At 30.4% G+C, this 23,627-nt stretch overlaps 2 protein-coding genes across 2 annotated transcripts; one reads left to right on the forward strand and one right to left on the reverse strand.

The window, feature by feature from the left end:
- Positions 1 to 84: 84 nt before the first annotated feature.
- LOC126680810 (uncharacterized) lies at positions 85 to 4,383 on the reverse strand. The gene is made up of 4 exons (XM_050376012.2): positions 3,918 to 4,383; positions 2,469 to 3,446; positions 1,796 to 1,843; positions 85 to 1,405 (listed from the first exon to the last, which is right to left on the reverse strand). Exons 1-4 carry the CDS (start codon positions 4,122 to 4,124, stop codon positions 1,004 to 1,006), a joined length of 1,635 nt encoding a protein of 544 aa, XP_050231969.1. The 5' UTR covers positions 4,125 to 4,383; the 3' UTR covers positions 85 to 1,003.
- A 14,425-nt stretch (positions 4,384 to 18,808) lies between these two features.
- Positions 18,809 to 20,360, forward strand: LOC126680300 (agmatine coumaroyltransferase-2-like). Its single transcript, XM_050375403.2, has one exon. The coding sequence runs from the start codon at positions 18,883 to 18,885 to the stop codon at positions 20,203 to 20,205; it is 1,323 nt and encodes a 440-aa protein (XP_050231360.1). The 5' UTR covers positions 18,809 to 18,882; the 3' UTR covers positions 20,206 to 20,360.
- The last annotated feature ends 3,267 nt before the right edge of the window (positions 20,361 to 23,627 follow it).

Raw genomic sequence — 23,627 nt, forward strand, 5'->3', positions numbered from 1 at the left:
TGATTATGCATTGGGATGGCTAATGGCTATGCTTCTATCAGCGAGCAAGCATCCCTAGAAAACACATATCATAACATAGCAGCATGGTAAATATTTGTTAGATGCACATGCCTGAATGATTGATTACACATTTATGTTGGAGGATTGAACAATCCATGACCAACAAGAAGTTACTGCTTTAAGCACAATGAAGATATCTTAAATGTATAACAGAAGTTACAACAAGACGCCTCAAAATAACCGGTTGCAAGAACCTTGAAACAGATTACGTATAAAGGACAGTAAATTGTACCCTGTAAATCCATGAACATATAACATGTAATCAAAGATGTTAAAGAATCGCTACACTTGAACATGTATACTTTACGCAAAAACCTCATTTCAGAACTCAACCTATGGCCTAGTATCATTAATCAGTGGCGGTATCAGAAATAAAAACCGAGAGCAAGAGAAGAGAAAAAGGTCCAATAACTGGAAAAGAACATGGAATGCGATGATTAATGATAGAAAATAATACCAAAAGGGGAAGAAGACAACCAGAAACAGTTGGTGACTGTCGACTAGAGGGCGACCACCCAAGTAATGGAAGAAGGGAATGGGGAGACCATTATAGAAAAAATTAATACTAAAAGGGAACGGCGAGACCATTATAGAAAAACTAATACCAAAAGGGAAGGGAGACAACTAGAAACAACCAGTAACTGTCGGGCAAGGGCGGCCGCAATGATAACTGGAGAAGAGAACAGGAGATAATTAAAAAGAGTGATACCAAAAGAGAAAGGAGACCACTAAAAATAACCGATGACTGTGGATCAGGGGACAGCCGCCCATCCTGCCCTTTAATAAGGCTCCTGACCATAACCATTAGAATTCCAAGTCACATAACTGCAGAAAACTATCAACTTAAACTGAATGTCCGACGAGAAAACACCTCTCACATAATGCAAGGCATCTGAGGCGAAGCCATCAGAGAAAGAACTTTAATTGCTTCTATTTTGATAACTCAAAGTGTTGAGCTGACCTCTTTGGAAGGCTTCGGCTCTCCATCAATAGTCATATTCGCTACTCCAGCTTCTATGTGTTCCGTCTCGCAATTTTCTTCCTTCTTCTCGGATAAGTTTCCATCACTTACATGTGGTTGAACAGAAGGCATGGAAGGTTCAAGCAAGCGAGGGCCAGCTACCATCCATGGGTGACTAAGGCATTGAGCCGCTGTTGGTCTCTTCTCGGGTACAAAATCAAGTAGCGGAACAAGGAAGTCAGCCATGTCATTTGCATCTTTTTCATTGAGATCATACTTCTCTACAAGTATCTTGTTAAGATGCCAAAAGCGCAGACGACGGATATGTCTCAAATCTCCATTTTTATTGAAGAAATCCCGGGAATAGTGGCCACCCAATGCGATCTAGAGATTATTGGCAGAGTAAATGGTTTAAAATTAAATAGCTATGTAAAAAGAACCTATTCTCAAAAAAAAAATGTAAAAAGAACCTTGCACATAAGCAGCCAGCATTTTACCAAAAACTCTAATAATGCGTTTGGTTCAAATAAATTCCACAAAATGTTGTAGAATTCTTTTCTAAACGAATATAGTTGCATTTGGTTCACTTAAAGTTCATTTAATAACTCTGTTTTAAAACTTTTGTAGAATATATAATATTTATGTCAAATGAATTATTGAATAAATTCATTTGCAAATGAAATGGATTCTATAGTAGAATTGACATAAAGAAGAGATAAAAACAACGGTGACGTTATGGTTCTTTAAGTGAAGTACTACATTGAACAGTCTTACCTTAGGAGGCATTGCGCCAAGAAGCTCCATCATCAGTGCCAAGTGATCCTGTAAGCATCAATTGTTATGTTAAGTCACATTCAGAAAGAATAGGAGGCGGCATGCAGATATACACATAGAGAGAGAACATAAAACATGTAGGAAATTAGGAGAAAGCTTATTCCCATTTTAATTTCTTCAATATAGATAAAGCAACCATATTTAGCAATGAACTTCACAAATTAAAATTAAAGGAAACAGAAAGCACAACTAGATACATCGTCTATTTATTTGGATGTCAAATGATAAATGAAAGAAACATGAATGTCTAAAGAGCTGTATAGAACCGAAAAGGAAACAATATTTTTACAAGGATGTGTTATATATGTAGAGTTTCGGAGTTTCAGAAGTTTTTCCAGAAAGTGAAACGGAAAAACGTAAGACTGCAGAAGTTCCCGTGCAACATAGCTAAAGAGCAATGGCAGCCATCAGCAAAAGGGTGATTCTTTTTTTTATTTTCATGCTGACAATGGCAAAAAGACATAAAAATCTAGCTGGATTAGCTGTTCAACAAAATAATTATCATCACAAAATCCAGCTCCAGATTTTAATTCACAAATTGAACTTATGATGAAATCAACAGACACGAAAACAGAAAAGGGAAAAGAGAGGGGATTGCTTGACCAGTACATACCTCATCCCTATTATAGTTGTCGCCGCTATGAGGATCAAAAAGAACATCACCAGTAGCGAGCTCAAAACAAATACAAGCAAAGGACCACATATCGGCCGGAGTTGAGTATTTGGATCCAAGAACAACCTCAGGACACCTATACTGCCTCGTCTGGATATCACTTGTAAATTGTTTATATGTCCAACAAGCATTTCCAAAATCAACCAATTTGCACTTTAGATCAACAGCTGCCAACAGCTTTTTTCTTGTGGAAGGGCTGCCTCTTCTATGACGTTTTTCTTCTCGGGCATCCTTTTCATCACCATTTGCGGATTCATTTTTAGTCATGGAAGTATTTAACTGTTCCTTGACTGAACCTTCATTAGATATTGTATCAGTATTCGAATCTTCAGGCACAGCTTTTTCCGTAGCTGCACTGTTTTCCTCAGAAGCTTCATTCTCTGCACAACTCTGAACTGCCTTCTTAGCTTTTTTCCGAATTTTCTTTTTCTGATTCTTGGTTAAATCTGCATTTAAACTCTTACTACATTTTGAAGCAGCAGACTCAGCAGCAACTTTACTCTTACGAGCTGGGAGGATGAGAGGAGCGCCTGATTTACGTGGATCTTTAGAAGGATCAATTGTCGACAAAAGCAAAACGTTCTCTGGCTTTAAATCAGTGTGAATAATTGAAAGCTGGCGATGCAAGTAGTCCAAACCCATCAAAATATTGAGACATATCTCTTTCACCATGTGTAAAGGAACACCTCGATAATCGCTATACTTAATAAGAGTCAATAGATTATCTCCCAAGTACTCAAAAACCATACATACATGGTGTCCATTAGGCCCTGAATGGCGAAAATGATCCAACAGCTTTACGACACATTTTTTATCAACCGGGTCTCCTTCAGCAATTTGTTTAAGGATCTTTATCTCATCCAAAGCTGCATCCGTGTAGTGTTGTGCACTCTTTTGTACTTTCAAAGCTACATATCGCTACAAATAACGAACCCAATCATGTAGTTAAGGGGATGGATGATTAAACTCAAAACTAACGGCGAGTGCCAAATCAGTTTCTAATACTAAAATTAGAAACAAAGAATGAAATTAAGCACTCTGCAATCTAAATCCTGAAAGAATAAAGATATAAAAACAGAAAAGGCTTGATGCACAATCACAATGTGTTATGATGAATACTCTTAACTGATTTGGTCAAGCAAGAAAACATCTTAATGGTAATCGAATTTATATCTCACTGTATCATTGATTAGCATATTTCCTAATTAAAACAGAAATACAATTTACTAATATAAATTATGTCTGTTCTACTCAATTATTCATTTTCCAAGCTTTCTCAACAGCCAATCACAGGGATAAAACTAAATTCTAAGAAAACAATACAAATTTCCACCACCAAAACCAACTTTATTCAGTAATTGAGCTTAAAATTATAAAAAAAGAACATACCGGGGGCGATCCCTGAGAGTCCCAAGCGAGCCAAACAGTAGAGAAATGTCCCCAGCCAAGCTTGCTTAGCACCACATAACGGCCATTCTTGAATTTATCGCCAATTTTGAGTGCATGGTAACCTCCTCTCCTGTAATCTTCAGTTCCCTCATCGTCTGAGCTGTAATCACTCTCTTCACTGCGATCCACATTTCTATCCTCCGCCATTAAACCACCGAACTGAAACCCCAAACGACAATTAGTGGTGGCAGAGCTAATATCAGTCAATTAACAATTTACCCAGAAGAGGATTCTTAGTTACAGAACTACTAACCACCAAAAATTCAAAAATTGAAGATAAAATTGGGTGAATTTGAGGGATTTTTAGCGGTTAAATTTAAGAGAATCGTTTGAAACAGGTAAAGTGAAGAAGGTGGCGGTGTTCGAATTAGGGCTTTTGATAAATTTCTAGTAAAATAGTCGGCTGTGTTGCCGGGAATTTTAAATGGGACCCAATTTATATATCAGCGGTCTCTGATCATTTTCTTGTGGGTCCTTGCTAGTGACATGGCGTGATCAACGGTAGCTGTAACAAAGCTTTAAGATTTGATACTTTACTCACTCTGACACTTATTTGACATAAACAGGTGACGTCAAATTGTTCAAATTGTAGTTGCAAAACTTACAGCTAATTATTTTAATCGATTTCAAGATTGAAAAATTGTTTTAAATTTACTTCTACTTATATTAAAAATCTGTTTTATTATTTTTAGTAGTTTTAAAATAAAATAATTGCAATAAGTATCTTACTATTTAATATATTACAGTAATTTAATTCTTTATTGCTATATGTAATAAAGTTTTTTGATCTTTTCTACCAAAAAGAGAAATAATTAAATTTATATGTAAATATATTTTTCCTCATCAGTTATCTTTTTTTTTTATATAAATTTTATCTTGTTGAGATTATATTTTATTTTTTAATTGAAGTAATTTACTTTTACCATTTCTTTAAATTATTTATATTTATAATTTTCTTTTTCTAAATTATCTATTTTTTTTTATAATAGATCATTTTTGTTAATGTGTTATTAATTTTATACAAAAATAAGATGACAGAAGTTAAATTCTTTTTTCTTACTATGAGAGTTTCTCTGCTATTTATATAAAATTATTGTCATGTAAAAATTTAAAGTTTAAATATGTTAAAAAAAATACATTTTGTGATAATATAAATAATAAAATAAATGACAGGATCAAAACTCATAAGATATAATTTTAAATTTTTTTATCAATTGAGGAGAGGAGAGTTTTAGCGCTTGTGAGATAATTTAATCTCGTAATTTTAGCAAATTGATGTGCAAATATACCATTTGAATGATAGTTTATTGATATTTTATATTTTAGTTAAAAGAATTAACGAAATGGTACTTTGACATAATGTTAAAATAAAAGTGTAAATATTTGAAAACATTATAGAATGAAGTGCGATGTATAAAACTTTAGGGGTTCAAAGTAGACTGTAGTCATTTCTAAGAGCTTCCTTGCAAAATGCTTCAATGACAATTACGGTTATTTTACAAATTTGGAAGTTCTTATTGGGTTTATTAAAGCCTCTTTAATGATTTGAAGCCCAACGAATGAGAACCCACTAGGCCTTTGTTTGAAGTCACAGGGCCCATCTCAGTTTGTCAGATTTTGAAGTTGGTTTTACTTACTCTTCGGCCCGAAGGCAAAACGACCCAGGATCTAGCCTCCACTATTCAATAGAATCAAATCAATACCAAGTTACCAACTAGAAAAATTTAGGAAAAACACTCCAACTTTAAAAGGACAAATCCATGTGGAAGTTTCTCTATTCTTCGACTTTTATTTTGAAGGCTTAATTACTTAAAAACCACCCACCTTGTAATTTTTTTTCATTTATACCATGACCTAGGAAAATTTTCAATTGTACCCTATTTTTGATTTTTATGTTTCATCTCTACCCTAATGAGTTGAATTGACCTATTTTATTTTGAAAAAAGTTTAAATTAGTTCTTCATTTTTAACCTATATTCTAATAAAACGTTAATGATAATCATTTATGTATCTTGTTTTTAATATTTTCATCTTTAAATTAATTAAATTATCAAAAAACTTACCCTTGGGGTACAAACGAAACATAAAAATCAAAAATAGGGTACAAATGAAAATTTTCCTAGGTCGTGGTATAAATGAAAAAAAGTTACAAGGTGGGTGGTTTTTAAGTAATTAGGCCTATTTTGAATGTCCCTCTACTTCAATTTACCCTTTAAGTGTCCCCATATTTCTATTTTTCTAGTCGTAATGACCTTTAATGGATGGAATGCATAGAGTGTGCCACACTCTCTAATGACTATAAACTCGCTGTTAAGTTGACCCAATTTTTTTAATTTTAAAAACTTACATATTAAACCATTTAAAAAAATTAAAATCTTTTTTATACTTTTTTCATTTAACTCTAAATTTTCCATCTTCTTCTTTAACTCTGCCAGACCTCTTCTTTCCTATTTTTCCATAGCCACCGCAACAAGCTGCCGTCATCATTGCTGTTGTTGTTGTTTAAAGTTTCCTTCGCCGACGCTCTAAACTTCTACAATGATTTTTATCGATTGTTGCTACAACAATTTCACCTTCCTCTCTTTGTCTCCAGTCTAAAAATATTTCAGTCTTTCAAAAAAAATAATCTCATTTTCTCGTTACAATCACTAAAAGTTGTTGGAAACAATCGGATATGACTTCTCTCAGATTCAACCTAGTCGTCTCTTTTCTTCATCGGTTCTATCCGATGATAAAGAAGATAGTGTTCTTCAAGGAATTAACACTTACAGAACATCTTTGAGACTTCTGATGCTCATCAAAAACGACAAAGAAAAGTGCCTGGCGGATAAAATTGCCAACAAATTGGAAGATCAACTGTGTACGACAACCGACGCAAATTTCGTTCAACTATCAAACTACCTTGAACTACTATCAAAATGCGGCATTGGCATCAACAACACTAGAGACTGTGCCATTTCACCAGTGTGCGTGACCAAATTGGGGATAATTAGAGATTATGTAATAATGTTAATTAGGATCAGTTTAGGTTAATCGGGGCTAAAATAGTCATAATTAGGGATAATTGTATTTTTATTTTATTAGGATTAATTAGGATTTTTATAGGGTATTATGTATAAAGAATACTCAACTACATATAATGTACATTAATTCTCATATATATAAAAAAACTACTTAAATGAAAAAAGTATGAATCAAGTTCTATTGAAATAATGACAAATAATTTTTTTAATAAAAATTATATAGTACATGGGTCTAAAGCTAGTTAGTTACTAATTCCGCATATGTTAAATTACTATATGATGATCCTTTGATTTTTTTTTTATATACTCCCCCGTCCCGTTTAAGAAGAGACAAATGAGTTTTTCACAAAGATTAATAAATTAAGACAATATTTTATTTTGTTATGTCTATCCCTATTAATTAGTATAGTTTCTTCTAATAATAGAATAAATGTATTGTAAATTGAGTTGCATTTAATGCATATTAAAATAACTAAAGGGATAAAAGTGGAAGTTATTATAAATTGCACAGAAAACACGATATGGTCTTTTTAGATGGGACAAATAAAAATTAGATACTCCCTCCATTTATTTTTAGTTGTCACTTTAGGCAAATGTATTTTTCTATCAATAGTTGTCCGTATAGAGATTTAAGATGGTTTTAATCTTTATTTTCCAAATTTATCCATGCCTAATAAATGACTCTATACTTTACTTTAGAAAGCATTTATTAACTAGTGGGGTTATATTAGTGCTTTTTTTTTTTGTAATTTAAGACAAAATGAGCATTGTCTTGATATGTGTAATTTTTTTTAAATGGACAATTAAAAAAAATGGAGGGAGTATGTCCCTTCTTAAACGGGACGGATGGATTATTAATTTAAGTAATGAAATAAATGTAATATGTTGATTATGCACTCAGTATGTCATTGTGGATAATTAGATATAATTATTGCATACGAGAAAATTAGACTTGGCTTAAAATTTGTCTTTCCATAATACCGAAAAGACAAATCTACTTGCAATCAGGGAAAACTTGTCAATTGTCATGGCGGCATGTTTAACTGTTTTTATGTGATACTCCCTCGGGTTCATTAATAGGCAAAAGGCTCGCTTTAGTCCCTAAGATTAGAGCGGAAGAATTAATAAGACCCTAAAGTCGAAGGCTGCTCACTTTGCCCCTTGATGTTGTCGAAACTGGCTCAGATCGCACCACCGTTAGTTTCTTTCGTCTAACTGATGACGTGGCTCTTGGGAAAAAATTTCAAAAACATCCATAATGTTTAAAATATTTACCAATTTTATATTTATGATTTTTTTAACTATTTTCACCCTCTTTTCATTTATTGAAACAATCGAAACTCAATTAAACACTTCGAAACATAATTAAACGCTTCGAAACTCAATAAAAACAATCAAAATTCAAATAAAAATATCACGATCAAAAATCAAATAAGAAAATTTAATAAAAAAAAAAGAAATGATATTTTATATTTTATGATTTTTTAATTCACCCGCCCACTGCCACACACCTGCCGGATACTACCTCTGTAACTTTCGATAAAAAATTCCAAACAAAAATTAAATAAAAAAATTAATCGGAAAAAAACAAAATTCGGAGAAAAAATCGGGGGTGCTTTACCAAATTTTTGTTTTTATTTTAGTTAGTTTAATTAGATTCAATTAAGTTAAAATTTTGATTGGTTTAATTGAATTTTCGATTTGTTTAATTTGATTTTCAAAGTGTTTAATAGTTTTAATAAATATTTTAATTTTAAATATTATTTAATTTTATATATTTAAATGAAGAAAAGGGTGAAAATGATTAAAAAAATTATAAATATTAAATTGGTAAATATTTTAAACATTAAGGATGTTTTTGAATATTTTCTCTAAGGGCCTAGACGGAAAAAACTAACAGAGTTAGCGTTTGGTGCGATGTGAACCACTTTGGACAATCTCAGGGTGATAATTGAGCCAACTTCGATCTCAGGGTCTTATTAATTCTTTCGCTCTGACCTTAGGGGATAAAGTGAGCCTTTTGCCTTCATAATATTTGTCGCATTTGAAAAATTATTTTGGTCCATAATATTTGTCATGTTATAATATCAAGAGAGTATTAATTGCTATTTTTTCTTATTTGCCCCATTAATTTTTTGAAAGTATACAATGAACAAATAAAAATGCTAGTCATAAATGTAAACAAGTTTCAATGTAGGTTTAACTTAGTAAAAATATTTATAAATGAAGACATATTAATTGTTTTCTTAATTCTTGTGTAAAAGCCAAATGCGACAAATATTATGAATCGGAGGAAGTAATTAAAGACAAAAGAAATTATGGAAACTTTTCCATATTCTGGATTTTATGGTAAATGTCCTAAATATATGTTTTTGCTTTTCATCTAAGGCAACCCATGTTGAGCTAAAAGAAAATTATATAGACTTTATTCTTATCAATGCATGGTCCTGTTTCAAATGTCAAAATGAAAATATAAAGGCCTAATGTCAAAAAAATCTCCGATCTTATAGCCTCTTTTCATCCTATTCTGATGTTGAATATTTATCAGTTTTACTCTATTTCGCATTTTATCGTTTCAATTGTATTCTAATTTTTTATTTTTTGTCAATTTTTTCTAATTAAATGATGAAATCATTCAATTGACCATACTTAAAGATAAAATTAAATTTATTTCTATTTAAAAAAGTACAAATAAATTTTTTTCGTAACGTTTGTAAACGTTTGACTTAAATTGCTACAAAGGTGAAAAGCTTAAATTTGTTTCGTAACGTTTTTAAACATTTGGCTTAAATCGCTAAAAAGATGAAACGTTTGCTTTTGTTCCGTAACGTTTGTAAACGTTTGACTTAAATCGCTAAAATGGTGAAACGTTTGGTTTAATTCCAAAACGTTTGGCTTAAATCGCTAAAATGGAAAAACATTTGGATTTGTTTCGTAACGTTTGTAAATGTTTGGCTTAAATCGCTAAAAAGGTAAAACGTTTGAAATATCTATCTCATTTTGAACTCGTAAATATCTGCACCATCCCCCCCAAACAATCCTCATCTACCTCAACGACTACTCCAGCCCTCCTCCCCGCTACAATCACCATATCTTTGGTCATTGGCCAAATGGAACATTCAGAATTTGGACCCAGAAGGCAGCTGTATTCATTCTTCTCTTTAGGTAGTTAATTATAGCTAACATGTGGCAATATTATTGATTATCTTTTTCATATTTTTTGAAATAGACCTATAAATTAATAATTTGCACAGATTAAAATGCACATTTAATGTTGATATGATAATATGTTAAGAATATTTTAACAATTTTATAGTAGTATTTAACTAACGCTATTTTTTTTATAGCACTGAACCTCAAAATTATATCTTTGTTATAATGTTAAACCAAATCAGACTAAACGTAGCAATTTAGTTTGAATTTTGCATATTCTACTGCTAAATATTCATGAATGAAAAAAGTTTATAAAGTAACACAAAAGTAAACAACAAAATAAATGTTTTTATATTTTTGATACAAATGATAAAATTAGGTTTTTAAAATAAACTTGTGGCTATTCTTCATCTTTGATTTTATATTAATTTTCATTTCATGATTGAATGGTTACGAAGTTATAATAAATTTATATTTTAATTGAGTTGTAATTTTTTTTTTTAATTTCATCAATGGTGAGATGTTTCAACATGAAACTTCTAAACTTAAATTCAAACAAGGCCTAATCACTTAAAAACCTGCACGTTGTAACTTTTTTTCATTTATATCCAGACATAGAAATTTTTCAATTGTATCCTATTTTAGGTTTTCAGGTTTCACCTATATTCCAATTTTAAAAAATTGATAATTAAATTAATTTAGAAATAAAAACACTAAAAATAATTAAATAGACGGGTTATATTATATTTTTTATATTTGGAAAAGTAGAAACAAGTCCTTAAACTTATTAAATGTTCAAATAAATTTAAAAATTAATTGTTTTTTAGAAAATGTTCAAATAAATCCTCAGGCGAATTCGTAAATCAGATGAGAACCAAAAAAAATTAATTTTTTGCAAAATTTTTTTATCAGATTTTGGTGGTGGATTCGTAAATCAGATGAGTACGGTGGTGGGCTGGAATTTATTTATTGTTAATTTATTTAATAAAATTCTAAAAAAAATAATTTTTAAGATTTATTTGAACATTTTAAAAATTTAAGGACTTGTTTATATTTTTTTTCAAATAAAAAATATATGATATATTCCTTCTATCTAATTGTATTTAGTGTTTTCATCTCTAAATTAATTAAATTGTCAATTATTTTAAAATTGGGGCAAAGGTGAAACCTGAAAATTCGAAATAGGGTACAATTGAAAAAATTCTTACGTCAGGGTATAAATGAAAAAAAGTTACAATGTGGAAGGTTTTTAAGTGATTAGGTCGTCGAATAATTATATCAAATCACATAATACTTCTTTTATTATTAGAAAAGAAATATTTATGGGAGAAATTGAATATATGACTTAATAAAATGCAGCTTAGTGTTTATATTATTTGAACTATATTTATGCTATATTTAATTGTTGAATATTCAACCAATTTATATTTAAATTTTTATCTTTGCCATTAATATTTTTTTAACAAACTTTTGGTTTGGATTTAAAATAATATATAAACCCAATTTTTATAATAAGAATTTTCCACAGAGTCACTATGCGGATGTTATAAATATTTTATTATTATGGGGAACAAGGATCTAATTATGAATACGACGTGCAAGAATATTAATATGTATATCCAAATTCCTCCATAATTGAGTAAATTAATCAAACGAGGCATTTTATTAATTATTTAGTTGACAATTTCATGTTTTTCTTCTATCTGGAGTGGTTAGGTTACTAACCCCTTAATTTAACCAACTAATGTCAACCTTCTAGTATATTCATTATAAAATTCCCACTTTATTACCAATGGGAGTTGGTCCAAGTGGTAAGCGGCTTGGTATCGCTTAAGCAAGGTCTCGGGTTCGAGTCCTTGTGAATGCAGAAAATTCCCACTGGAAGACTCACCCACCATGCCAGGTGCGCGACACGGGTCGGATCCGGATTAGTCAGGGCGAAGCCTTGGAAACCGGATGGGCTTACCAAAAAAAAAAAAAATAAAAAAAAATTCCCACTTTATTTTGCCTACTATAACATTTTATATATATTTATTTATGCTCTACGTTTTGAACTTATGAATTGATATTGTCCATAAGACTTTGAAAAAAGATATAAATATACATTTTAAAATCACTTTTGTTCTCTTTAAAAGTCAAATTTAATGGACTTTACGATGAAACCTGATTTATTCAAAAAATCTCCGGAGACAAAAAAGATCGGTTTGCTTATCTGAAGGTGATAGCCTAAATCAAATATGGCATACTAATGTACTTTCTAAATTAGTATTAAATACTAATTAAATTATAAATTTTACTGTATTTTACAATTACAATAAATATTTTAAATCTTGACAATGCTACCAACTATCAATAATTTACAATTCGAAACTTAAACTATATTTTTAATTTATATTTTCAATTTCGGCCATTTTATTAAACATACCCTTAAATTATAAGTTAGATATTTTGATCATCAATTTTGCAAACTGAGACAAATGTATCCAAATTCCAAATAATACCTACTTTTGAGATTTATTTTTGTATATTTTTAATTTCATAAATAATTGTTTTACACAATTATTCTTTAGTTTTAGTTCAGAAAGAATTACTTGAGTTTAAATAAGAATTATGTGCCGGAAAATAGTTTAAATTAAAGGCTAGATATATGTGTTTCATTTTATAAAATTGGTGGACTAGAATATTTAAGTTGTATTTTAAGATATTTGACAAAATGATTAAAATTGTGAATATAAAAAACATATTATGTCTATATATAAAGTTATTAAAATTTGGCTATTATTATAACAAAAAAATACAATTTGGCCATTATTATAAAAATTAAAAGATTTGAATTAAATTACAACAAGTCGTAAAAGTTTGTCTTTTTTCACCATTAGACTTTTTTTATCAATTTTAATAAAACAACTTAACTTTATCAATTGTAGTCTCATTTATTTTTTTTATTTTTCCTTCTAGTATAATCTTTTTAACTGAATCAATTAAATTTAATTATACTCATGTGATGATTATATTTTTTTATTCAATTTGATAAATTTGATTTTAATATGCTACTGTTTATCGATTGTGGGTATAGTTATAATTAAATCATTTAATTTAAAAATTAATCACAATTTAGATAAAAAATAAAATAAAATTAGGTTATAATATTTGCTCAATAATAAATTAAAAAATTCAATTAGTATTGATATTGGGCTTAAATATGTTATATCGACGTTTAAAGGTCAACTAGAAGTGAGAAATTATCAAAACACATAGCAACAACCTTGCAATATTTTTCTCAACGAAATGATAGACAACATTTTACTTAAACTTGGACTTTCTTTAAAGAAAAATCTACTTATGAAAATGATGTTAAAAGTTTGGCACTCCCTAATTGCCGCCTCCCCTTGTTGAAAAATTTACATGTTTTCTTGACTATTTCTAGCTACCCAGAAAACTAATCAAAATTTCCTTTTCTTTTTTCTGTTGTTTTAAAACACTTAGCGAGAGAAAGAGGTGATCAACGAATCCGACCTATAATCCATATTAGCTTCATTTCTTTTTATAAAATTGAATTTTTGTTAAGTTTAAATAAATTTACTCCACGGAATCAGGTTCGCGAGCTTTTTTTCCATACAAGAATGAAATGACGTAAATTTTGAAAATTTAAGAAAAGTTCACGGCGAGACCATTTGTACGGACAAAATCAAAATTATGGCCTCCTTTCTTCCCTTCTCAATTTTTTTACTGTTTTTTCTAAATTGAATTCGTTGGGAATTGTTGTCGGCTTTTTCACCCCCTCTCTTCTTTTTATAATAAATGGGTGTCTCTCCAATTAATATGATGTAACTTGTGATTAAATATTAATTAGATTTTGAATTAGTAGCTATACCAATTTGACCATCAGTTCAATTTTTGCATCACTATACCAGACTATCGCTCATACAGTTATTTTGTATTTTATTTGTGTTGTTTATTTTCTTTAAACCTAATCTAACCTTTATGATATTTAAAACATCCTTCTTTTTATTTAATTACGGAGAGAACATTATTCATGATTTTTATACTTTTAACAAAAATTTTAATTTAAGCAACCATAAGATGGTGTGTGCACAATACTAACACCCGAGCCATTTTATGTTTTTCTAAAAAATGATTTATTGTTTCTTAAAAATACTGAGTTCGTTTAGGTTGTTGTCAACATTTCCACCGATAATAAGTCCTTTTATTTTTTTATAATAAACAAAATGTCTCAATCCGTTTATATATGGTTCAACATGTGATTAAACTAATTGAACCGTAAACCAGTAGCCATGTTGATAGGAGTAGAATTATTCTTATAATTCACGTGTCTTTTAACATTTATATAATATATTTGTTGATCAAATTGAGTGTTCTATGCTTCATTTTGCACTTGAGTTTTTCAGATTTATACTTAATATTTACAGGGAGTTTTTGAGCATAAAATAAGCAATTCGAGGAGACCGTGAAGTTTCACAGGATATGAAAGCTGTAAATAAACAAGTATGAAAGCAGTAAACACGCTTGACGCGCATATGACTCGATCTGAACTGACATTTGAGGCAAGTAGCAGGTACTCCTAAACATACATCTAACCTTAGAGGTTTCTAGCAAATAGCATAAGTTTGTCTGGTCTGGATTGATTACATGCACAAAGCCTAAAACCGGATGTATAGATGTGATTGATTGATTTTATTGTGTGAGTCATGAAAAACTTATACAACCGTTACTACGTTTTTGTATTAATCCTACGATGTCTAAGTGATGGGCTGGAATTGCATTAATGGGCCAATTTTAGGTGCTTAGTCTTTTAACTGGTTATTATTGGATTTGGAATGTTTTTGGAAAGCAATAAACACTATCGGCATACACAAGGGCAGTTGGATATACATATAAGGTTAGAGATACTTTTAAACCTCGTTGACTTTAAATGTCTGGCACTCGGCTCGATTTGACCGTCGGTCCAGTCGGATCTGGCTTTCGGTAAAAACACAGAAGTTGACCGGCTCGTCGATACAAAACCACGGGTTCAAACCGGAGTTGATTTGGAGTCCGGTTGAACCCGGAAATCGTTCTGGAAGTTGCTGGTCAGATCGAATCTAGTTCGATGGGCCCGGTTGACTAGACAGATTACAATTGCGGGTTTCGAGGCCTTAAAAATATCGGGTTAAGCCCATTTACTATTAAAAACACATTCTACAACTAAAACAATATTTGTGGAATCAAACTGAGCCTAATTCAGAGTCCGGATGAGTCTGGAAACGCGCCTGAGGAACGACGAACACGGCGCCAGCTTATGCTGCCGGCGCCGGTATGATGATGTGGCTGTGGCGCCACCTTGTTCTGGCGGCGCCGTCGGTTTGAGTGGCGGCGACGTAGGTACTGCGGGCAGCAGCAGTTTCTAGCATTCGTTTTTTAGCGTATTTGCTCGTTTTTTAACCCAATTTTCATGCAAAAAGAAGTCGAAATAAAAAAGAATCAAACATTCTAAATACGACATGTAAGTAGTATTTAAATCATCACAACTACCAAATCGCATCAGTTATTGAATTAAACATATTATGTCAAATAGGCTTGTAATTAACCTAAACATGCATTTTAAGCAAATTTAGTGTCTGAATTTTGGATCTAAACAAATAAAACATATTAATTCATCAATTAACATGCTTTCTAGTCAATTTTCATGGCAATCATGACAATATTGTTATAACCAACAATTCTGGCAAAAACATAATTTAAGCAATTTACAGTAAAATAGCTTAAACATGCAGTCTAAAAACATGAAATCTAGCAATTCTAAATGATCATGGCAAAAAGTGATGGAAAGAATATTAGAGTCCTCAGAGATACCGGTCTGAGTCCTTGACTCGTTTGCCAACTAAATGGAAGCGGAATCCGGCTTTAAATCTGGTGCTTGCGCTGCGTTCTTGGAGAATTAACACGTACTAAGGTGTTTCTAGAGCGTCTGAAATTATTAGAGCGACTAGAACCATTGCAGCCGCTAGAGCGTCTGTAGTAGATGGAGCATTTGACACTGCTAGAGCGTTCAAAGCGTCTGAAAATGCTAAAGCGTATGGAGCATCTGAAATTTCTAGAGCGTTTGGAGCATTTGAAACTGTTGAAGCATCTAGAGTTACTAGCTAGAGCAAATGAGAGTTTTGAGTTGTTGAAGCAGGCGGAATTCATAGACTGATATGAAGGGTTTGTGAGTTGTGCTTTTGGTTAAGAAAATATATAATAACCCAAAGTTCAGGAGTCCAAAAAGAAAGGAGATGTTGAAACCCAAACACAAAAACTTACAATCCAGGATCTCCAATTTTAGTACGTGTTGACAGTTTATCAAAGTGATAGTTTTTTTTTATGAAATTGCAGAACATGGAAAGTTCAAGAATGTAAGCAATGAAAAAAAGTGGACATCTGACAGTTTTCAGAATAAGCGATATAAAAGAGAAAAGAGATAACGATTACAAATCCAGCAAAATCAACCAAAAACTTGAAAATTCCTCCAAGAGAAATCAATGTCGAAGACCTTAGTTCTGCGAATTCATTTGTACTGCAGTCTACGTTTTTCTTGTTTTTTCAACATTATTTACATAGTTTTAATTAGAGTGTCAATTTTAATTTTTAAATAACAAAAGGTCTTTTTTATTTTTAAATGATATTCACAGATTTATTTAAAAATCTTTGAAGTTTTTTTTATCCTTTAAAAATCATTACAATCGCTTATTTTTTAGATCAGTTTTTTTTAATTTGACGTATAAATACATAAAAAAAGGTACAAGTTAAAATAAAAAATCAAACAAATTGATTTGATCTAAGTTGGTAATGGTTAACCCAACAAACGAATTTCAAAATATGTATCTATCTAATGAATTAATTAATTAATTGCAAAATTCCATCTTCCACGTCATTCAGTACTCATTTTTCAACTAACAAATTGTACTTAATATCCATTTATGTAACTTGCTTGATATTTAATTAAAACTCTATAAATGGTACCAAATACGTTTTTTTACATTATTTGTGGGATTATGACCTCAAGAACTTATCGGCATTATTCATTTGGAATTTAGCTGATGATGATACACGTAACGTACAGGGCTGTGATTGAAAAACCGACATGACCGGCCGATTGAACCAGTTGAATCAAGAATCAGCAGGCTGTTCGGCTTAACTGACATTAAAAATCAGCAAGATCTATTCGATTCAACCAATTGAAATGGCGGTTAAACTTGTCAGATCATGAACTACAAATAATTTTTTATATATATACATAAAATATTCACTAAACAAGTTGAGCCACGGTTAAAATCAGTGAATAGAAAAGTGTTTTTGTTTCTTTCAACTTTCTGATTTGTGTAAAAGTGATAAATCACTCTTCTAATACATAGTATTATGTAAATTAAATTATAAATTTTAGCGTGATTTGTAAATAAATATAAATTTTAAAATTTATTAAAAGTAATTACATTTATTTCATATTTTCACATATCTATTAAGTTTAAGTATCTCAATAGAATATTGTTAATTCTGCTCATCACATTGACATTTTTTTAAATAGTATTTTAATATTTTTCACATAAATGTTAAGTTTAAGTAAATTAGGATAAAATTCGTGATTTAATTTGTAATTAACCCTAAATAGTATGATACTACCTTCGTCCCATAAAAATAGGCCAAATTGCTATTTAGGCGTTCCAAAATATAAGCCAAGTTTTTATTTTAATTTTGCGTATTAGATAAGTTGAGTTGTCAATTTTACCCTTCATCAATTCAACCATTCAAATTTACTAAGAATCTGTTATACATATATAAGTAACCAACTTACTTATATATGGATCATGTGTATGTGGTGTATGTAATAATTTTATATATAATAATATCAAATTCAAGTTAAACTAAATTAAAATTTTAATTTTTTAAAAACAAACTGATTTACACAGATTTTAAATATTTCAAACTAAGATAAATCAGTCGTTTTGAGTCGGTTTTTTTAATCCTTTTGTACTAAAATGAAATGAAACTTTTCTAATTTTAAAACCGAACTAAATTAAAAAAATTACTTTTATACTTTTAACCGAAATCAACCAAATTTATCAGTTCCATGGTTACTATTCCCCATCGAATTAGTGTTTCATATGAGTTGTCCAAAAGCTTCTATTTAAAAGGTTTATCCTATATTATTCGAGTGAGCATTAGTTTAAATGTGGAAAATTTAAGGATATCGTGTCATAGTACAGATCCGTTTGGAAAATTTCATGGATCATATAACAAAAGAAAAGTGAATTCATATAAAAAATAAAAAATAACATACAACACAAAATGAATGATGAGATTACGTAAAGAATGATCTAGCCGTTGCCATCAATTCTTTACACTTAATCATCTAATATTTTCCAAAAATAAATCTACCTAATTTTGGATACATTACCCCATTAAATCTTTGACTTATAATGCATTTTCCTTTCTGTTAATATTGAAGCTCAAATCATGTTCACATGTCCTATAGTTTTTAAGGGCAAAAAAAAAAAAGAATATCCCAATTAGCAATTAGGTATATATTTTCTACACGTTTCTTATGTATAGACTAAATACCAACCACAAAGATCAATTTTGTATTCACTATAAATGGAGCACATCTAGGGCATTAGCTAAATATACTTCAAATTAAAGAAATAAACCTATCTTTATTATATTTTCATTTTCTCTCCATAGCTTAACTAAAAATGAAGGTGAAAATTGAGAGTACAAGAACAATCAAGCCAACTTATGAAGGCATTTTTCCTCCTGATCAAACCCTACATTTCAGTCCTCTGAGTGTGTTTGATAAGGTAACCTATAATTCCCATATAGCTATTATTTACGCTTATCGTCCTCCAACGCCGCCAAATGCAACGATTGAATATGGCCTTAAAAGGGCGTTGTCGGAATATAGAGAGTGGGCCGGAAGATTAGGCGAAAATGAGAAAGGCGATCCTGTCATTCTGTTGAATGATAAAGGAGTGAAATTCGTCGAAGCATTCGTCGATAGTAAGCTCGATCACGTCATGCCATTGAAACCATCTCCAATTTTACTTAGTCTTCATCCTAGCTTGAAGAATGTGGAGGAACTAGTGCAAGTTCAGCTCACTAGGTTCACTTGTGGCTCGTTGGTCGTTGGGTTCACTGCGCATCATTTAGTAGCGGACGGTCAGTCCACGAGCAATTTCTTAGTTGCTTGGGGGCAAGCTAGCCGAGGGATCGACATGAATCCACTCCCTTTTCATGATCGAACCATTTTTCACCCCAGAAAAACCCCTCATTTTGAATTCGAGCATAGAGGAGTCGAATATAAAAGCAAAAAGATGATCAAAGATTGTTCTATCAATGCAGATCATAACTATGTGGATGATGACAATATTATTGTCCACAAAGTTCATTTCACATTGGATTTTCTTTCCAAGATTAAAGCCAGGGCTTCTAGTTTTAACAAAAATTGTAAACCCTACAGTACTTTCGAAAGCTTGGTCGCTCATCTATGGCGAGTGATAACAAAAGCTCGCGGACTCGGAGGATTCGAGACAACCCATGTTAGGATCTCAGTGAATGGAAGAATGAGAATGAATCCAAGAATACCTAATGAATATTTTGGAAACTTGGTGCTATGGGCATTTCCAAGTTCTAGGGTTAAGGATTTACTAAGAGAGCCATTGCCTTACGCAACTAAGGTAATTCATGATGCCATTACAAATGTTGATAACAACTATTTCAAATCATTCATTGATTTTGCAAATCATAAGGTAAAGAACGAAGATCTGGTACCGACCGCGGAGATGAATAAATCCGCATTATGCCCTAATTTGGAAGTTGATAGCTGGCTAAGATTTCCATTTTATGATTTGGATTTTGGAGGTGGGAGTCCTTATATTTTCATGCCATCTCATTTTCCAACTGAGGGAATGATGTTCCTGTTGCCTTCATTTATTGGAGATGGGAGTATTGATGCCTTCATACCTATTTTTGAAGACAATTTAGCTACCTTCAAGCAATTTGTCTATTCATTAGACTAAATAAATTTTTATTATTTTATTTATATATTATATCAATCAAGTTGTTCATGACTTGCATGTCGCCAAAAAGTTCCAATCATTTGGACTTCAGAATGTTCTTGGTTGATCTTGAGAAAATTTATGTGATGAGATAATGCATACTGTATTGATGATTATGTTGCTATTTTCTTTGGGGTAATAAATGGATCAAAAATGCAAATATTCTATGTATGTAAAAGTTAAAAGAGGCTGATATAAATTTATCTAGTTCGTTATAACACTACTAAAAAAATATATCGAGTTGATAATTGAAACATTAAGTGAGGATTGTGCTAAATCATTCTCAAAATACTTCATGTTTTTTAGTTTTGTGATTATTGATCTAAACTTTTGAAATTATCAATTTTAAACTAATGATGTTTTTAATTATATCTATTTATTCAAATTAGAGTGAAAAAAATATCAAATATGCTCTTTATATTATTTCATGTTTTTCTGATTATTTTTACCATAAAAATTTTAAATATGAAAGTCATATTTGAATTTTTTTCAATTAAATTTAAATCAATTGTTATAATTGAAATTAAAAACAAAAAATGAATTTAAATCGAAGGTTTCTAAAGTTTAGGCAAAAACAGAAAAGGTTGAAAAGTGATGTATTTTTCAGGTATCAAATCTTAGAATTATTATAAACATTTAAATTTGATTAGAATTATCAAAATTTAATTCTTTTGTTAAATTTATATAAATAAAAATTTACAAATAAGATATATCTTAAATATTATAAACGCTGGATAACAAATTGTTAAGTCGTGAGTTCAAATCCTCCACCAACACTCATCTCTTTTCAATTATTAAAAAAAATAAAAGTAAAAAAGTTAAGTCTTTTCTATTCATTAAGTTCTTTTCTATTGGAAGATTTTTTGTGTCTTTTTCGGAAGTTGGTGAAAATTGTCAAATTAAACAATTAGAATATATGTAGTCACTTACCAGTAATGGAAATTTTGTTATGTACGAAAAATATTTTTATTTATAAATTAATTTAAGATTTCTTATTACTTGCTAAAATAGATTAGACGCTCTCTCTAATTTTGTTCTCTCTTCTCTTTGGAAAAAACATTCTTTATCTTCATCATTTTGAGAATTAAAGAAGATGATTTTTCTTTATTATAGTCGATAAATCACTTCTCTCCTGACTCCCCCCCCCATACTGCTTTATGGTGTTTAATTTTTGTTTGGATAAATCTTCTTTATAAAGTTTATGTTGTGATCTGGTTTTTTCTTCAAAATCTGATAAAACTTATAAGGGTTTATGTTCTTCTTATAATTCAATTTTTTAGATATATCAAAAAAAAATTAGTGTTATTTCAAGATTTAGATTCAAGTTTTTGTAAATTTAAAAATTGAGAGGTTTTTTTTTTAATAAAAATGATTAATTCACTAGCTCAACTACAAAAAGTGGAAGACAGAAAAACAAAAACAAAAAAAGAATCAAATTTGAATACAAATCAAATCCATATCTCTAACATCTCCACAAGAAAAAGAAAATTTTGGATGCCAACATTTGATGAATAACATTGTCTTGCTAATTATCAAATACAGAGAGCCTCTCTGAAGTAATAAACTCATTGAAAAAAAAAATTAAATCTATTTAAATATGATTGGAAAATATTAAATTTAAACGGATCGAACGAATCGTCCGGCAAATTGAAAAAATGAGATCGAAATTCTGTCTAATAGAACTTTGTTCATCGTAGTGTTAAGTTTGCGGGTTCATGACTAGATTTTTATTTTATTTTTGATTTAATTTTTTAATTATCTGTATCTTACGTTGTTACCTTTTATTTGGTTGTTCAAATTTTGAAAGATTATATAAAAAAAATTGCTATATAATTTTTATTTTTTATATTGTAATCTTTATTAATGAATCTATTTTTAAAAAAAAAATCAAGATTTAAGGCTGTTAAAACACGACATTTACACAGGAGCATGTGCATATATTCTATGTATGTCATCCGTGAAATATAAAACTTAATTGGCTTAATACATAGTTTGACCCCTGAACTTGTACCCTTTTACCCATCTAACCTCTAAACTTAACGTCTCACCTATCGAACCTCTGAACTTGTTAAATAATCCGATTTGACCCCTGAACTTGATAAATATGTAAATATTGAACCCTTCGTGTCCACCTGTCACTTGAAACATTCTAGAAGAAATTGTGTACGGAGGGGTTCAATGTTTACGTATTTATCAAGTTCGGGGGTCAAATCGGGTTATTTAACAAGTTCAGGGGTTCGATAGGTGAGACGTTAAGTTTGAGGGTTAGATGGGTAAAAGGGTACAAGTTCAGGGGTCAAACTATGTATTAAGCCAAACTTAATTTATGAAGAATTAACCCATTCTAACTTAAGGATCCTAAATTATCATGTTTTTATATAATACACCCTTCATCCTTTATTTAGATCTTTCAGTTTCTTATACTTCTATTTATTGTCTTTTTTTAAAATTATGTGAGAGTCCGTTTACCGCGTGACTGCACTCTATATAAGACACGTAGAATAAGTATAAACTCATTTTAAAATCCTAAACTATCTAGCTTTTATTTAATACACCTTTCATTTTATATTTGGATCTTTCTGATCCTTATATATCGTCTTTATTGATCCCTAGATGGAAGTCCGTCTACAACGTTTATGCGCTCTCCAATTAATTTATATAAACTCACTTTAATTAGAGAGCACAGCCTCGCGATAGACAAACTTTCACCACGGGATCAAAAACCCACGATAAGTAAAATTACAGGGGCTTAAAGATCCAAATAAAAGATGAAAGGTGTATTAAACAAAAATTGAATAGTTTAAAGATCTTAAAAATGAGATAATTCTTATCCTACGTGTCTCATATATGACGTTCCATGTTGAGATAACGATCGTGGACTTCCACGTAGTGATAAAAAAACGACTACAAATAGAAATACTGGGGATAGAAAGATCCAAATAGAAGATGAAGAGTGCATTGAACAAAAATCGGATATTTTAGGGATCTTGGAATGATTTTAAGAAGAAAACTGACTGCTTTAAAAATTATAAATTTTGGCGTTTTTGACAATTGTAATATGATCTTTTAAATTTGACAATTTAAACTAGAAATTATTGTTTTTTTACAGTTCAACGCATGGATCAATTTTCTATTAAAATATTGAACATGTGACCACCATAATTTATATTGTTTCAGTGTCCACAATATCAAATTTTTGACGTAACTTATTATGGTGTTTTTAATTGTACAAAATTAAAAATTAGTGTCTGACAATATTAAAATTAAAATTCTATGTCAAATTTGTCAAAAACGCTAGAAATTGTAATTTTTTAAAGATTAAACCTTCTAGAAAACGAATATATATAGTTGTCCAGGTTTAAGCTAATTATAAAAACAATTTT

This window comes from Mercurialis annua, linkage group LG1-X (genome assembly GCF_937616625.2).
Source record: "Mercurialis annua linkage group LG1-X, ddMerAnnu1.2, whole genome shotgun sequence".
NCBI lineage: Eukaryota > Viridiplantae > Streptophyta > Magnoliopsida > Malpighiales > Euphorbiaceae > Mercurialis > Mercurialis annua.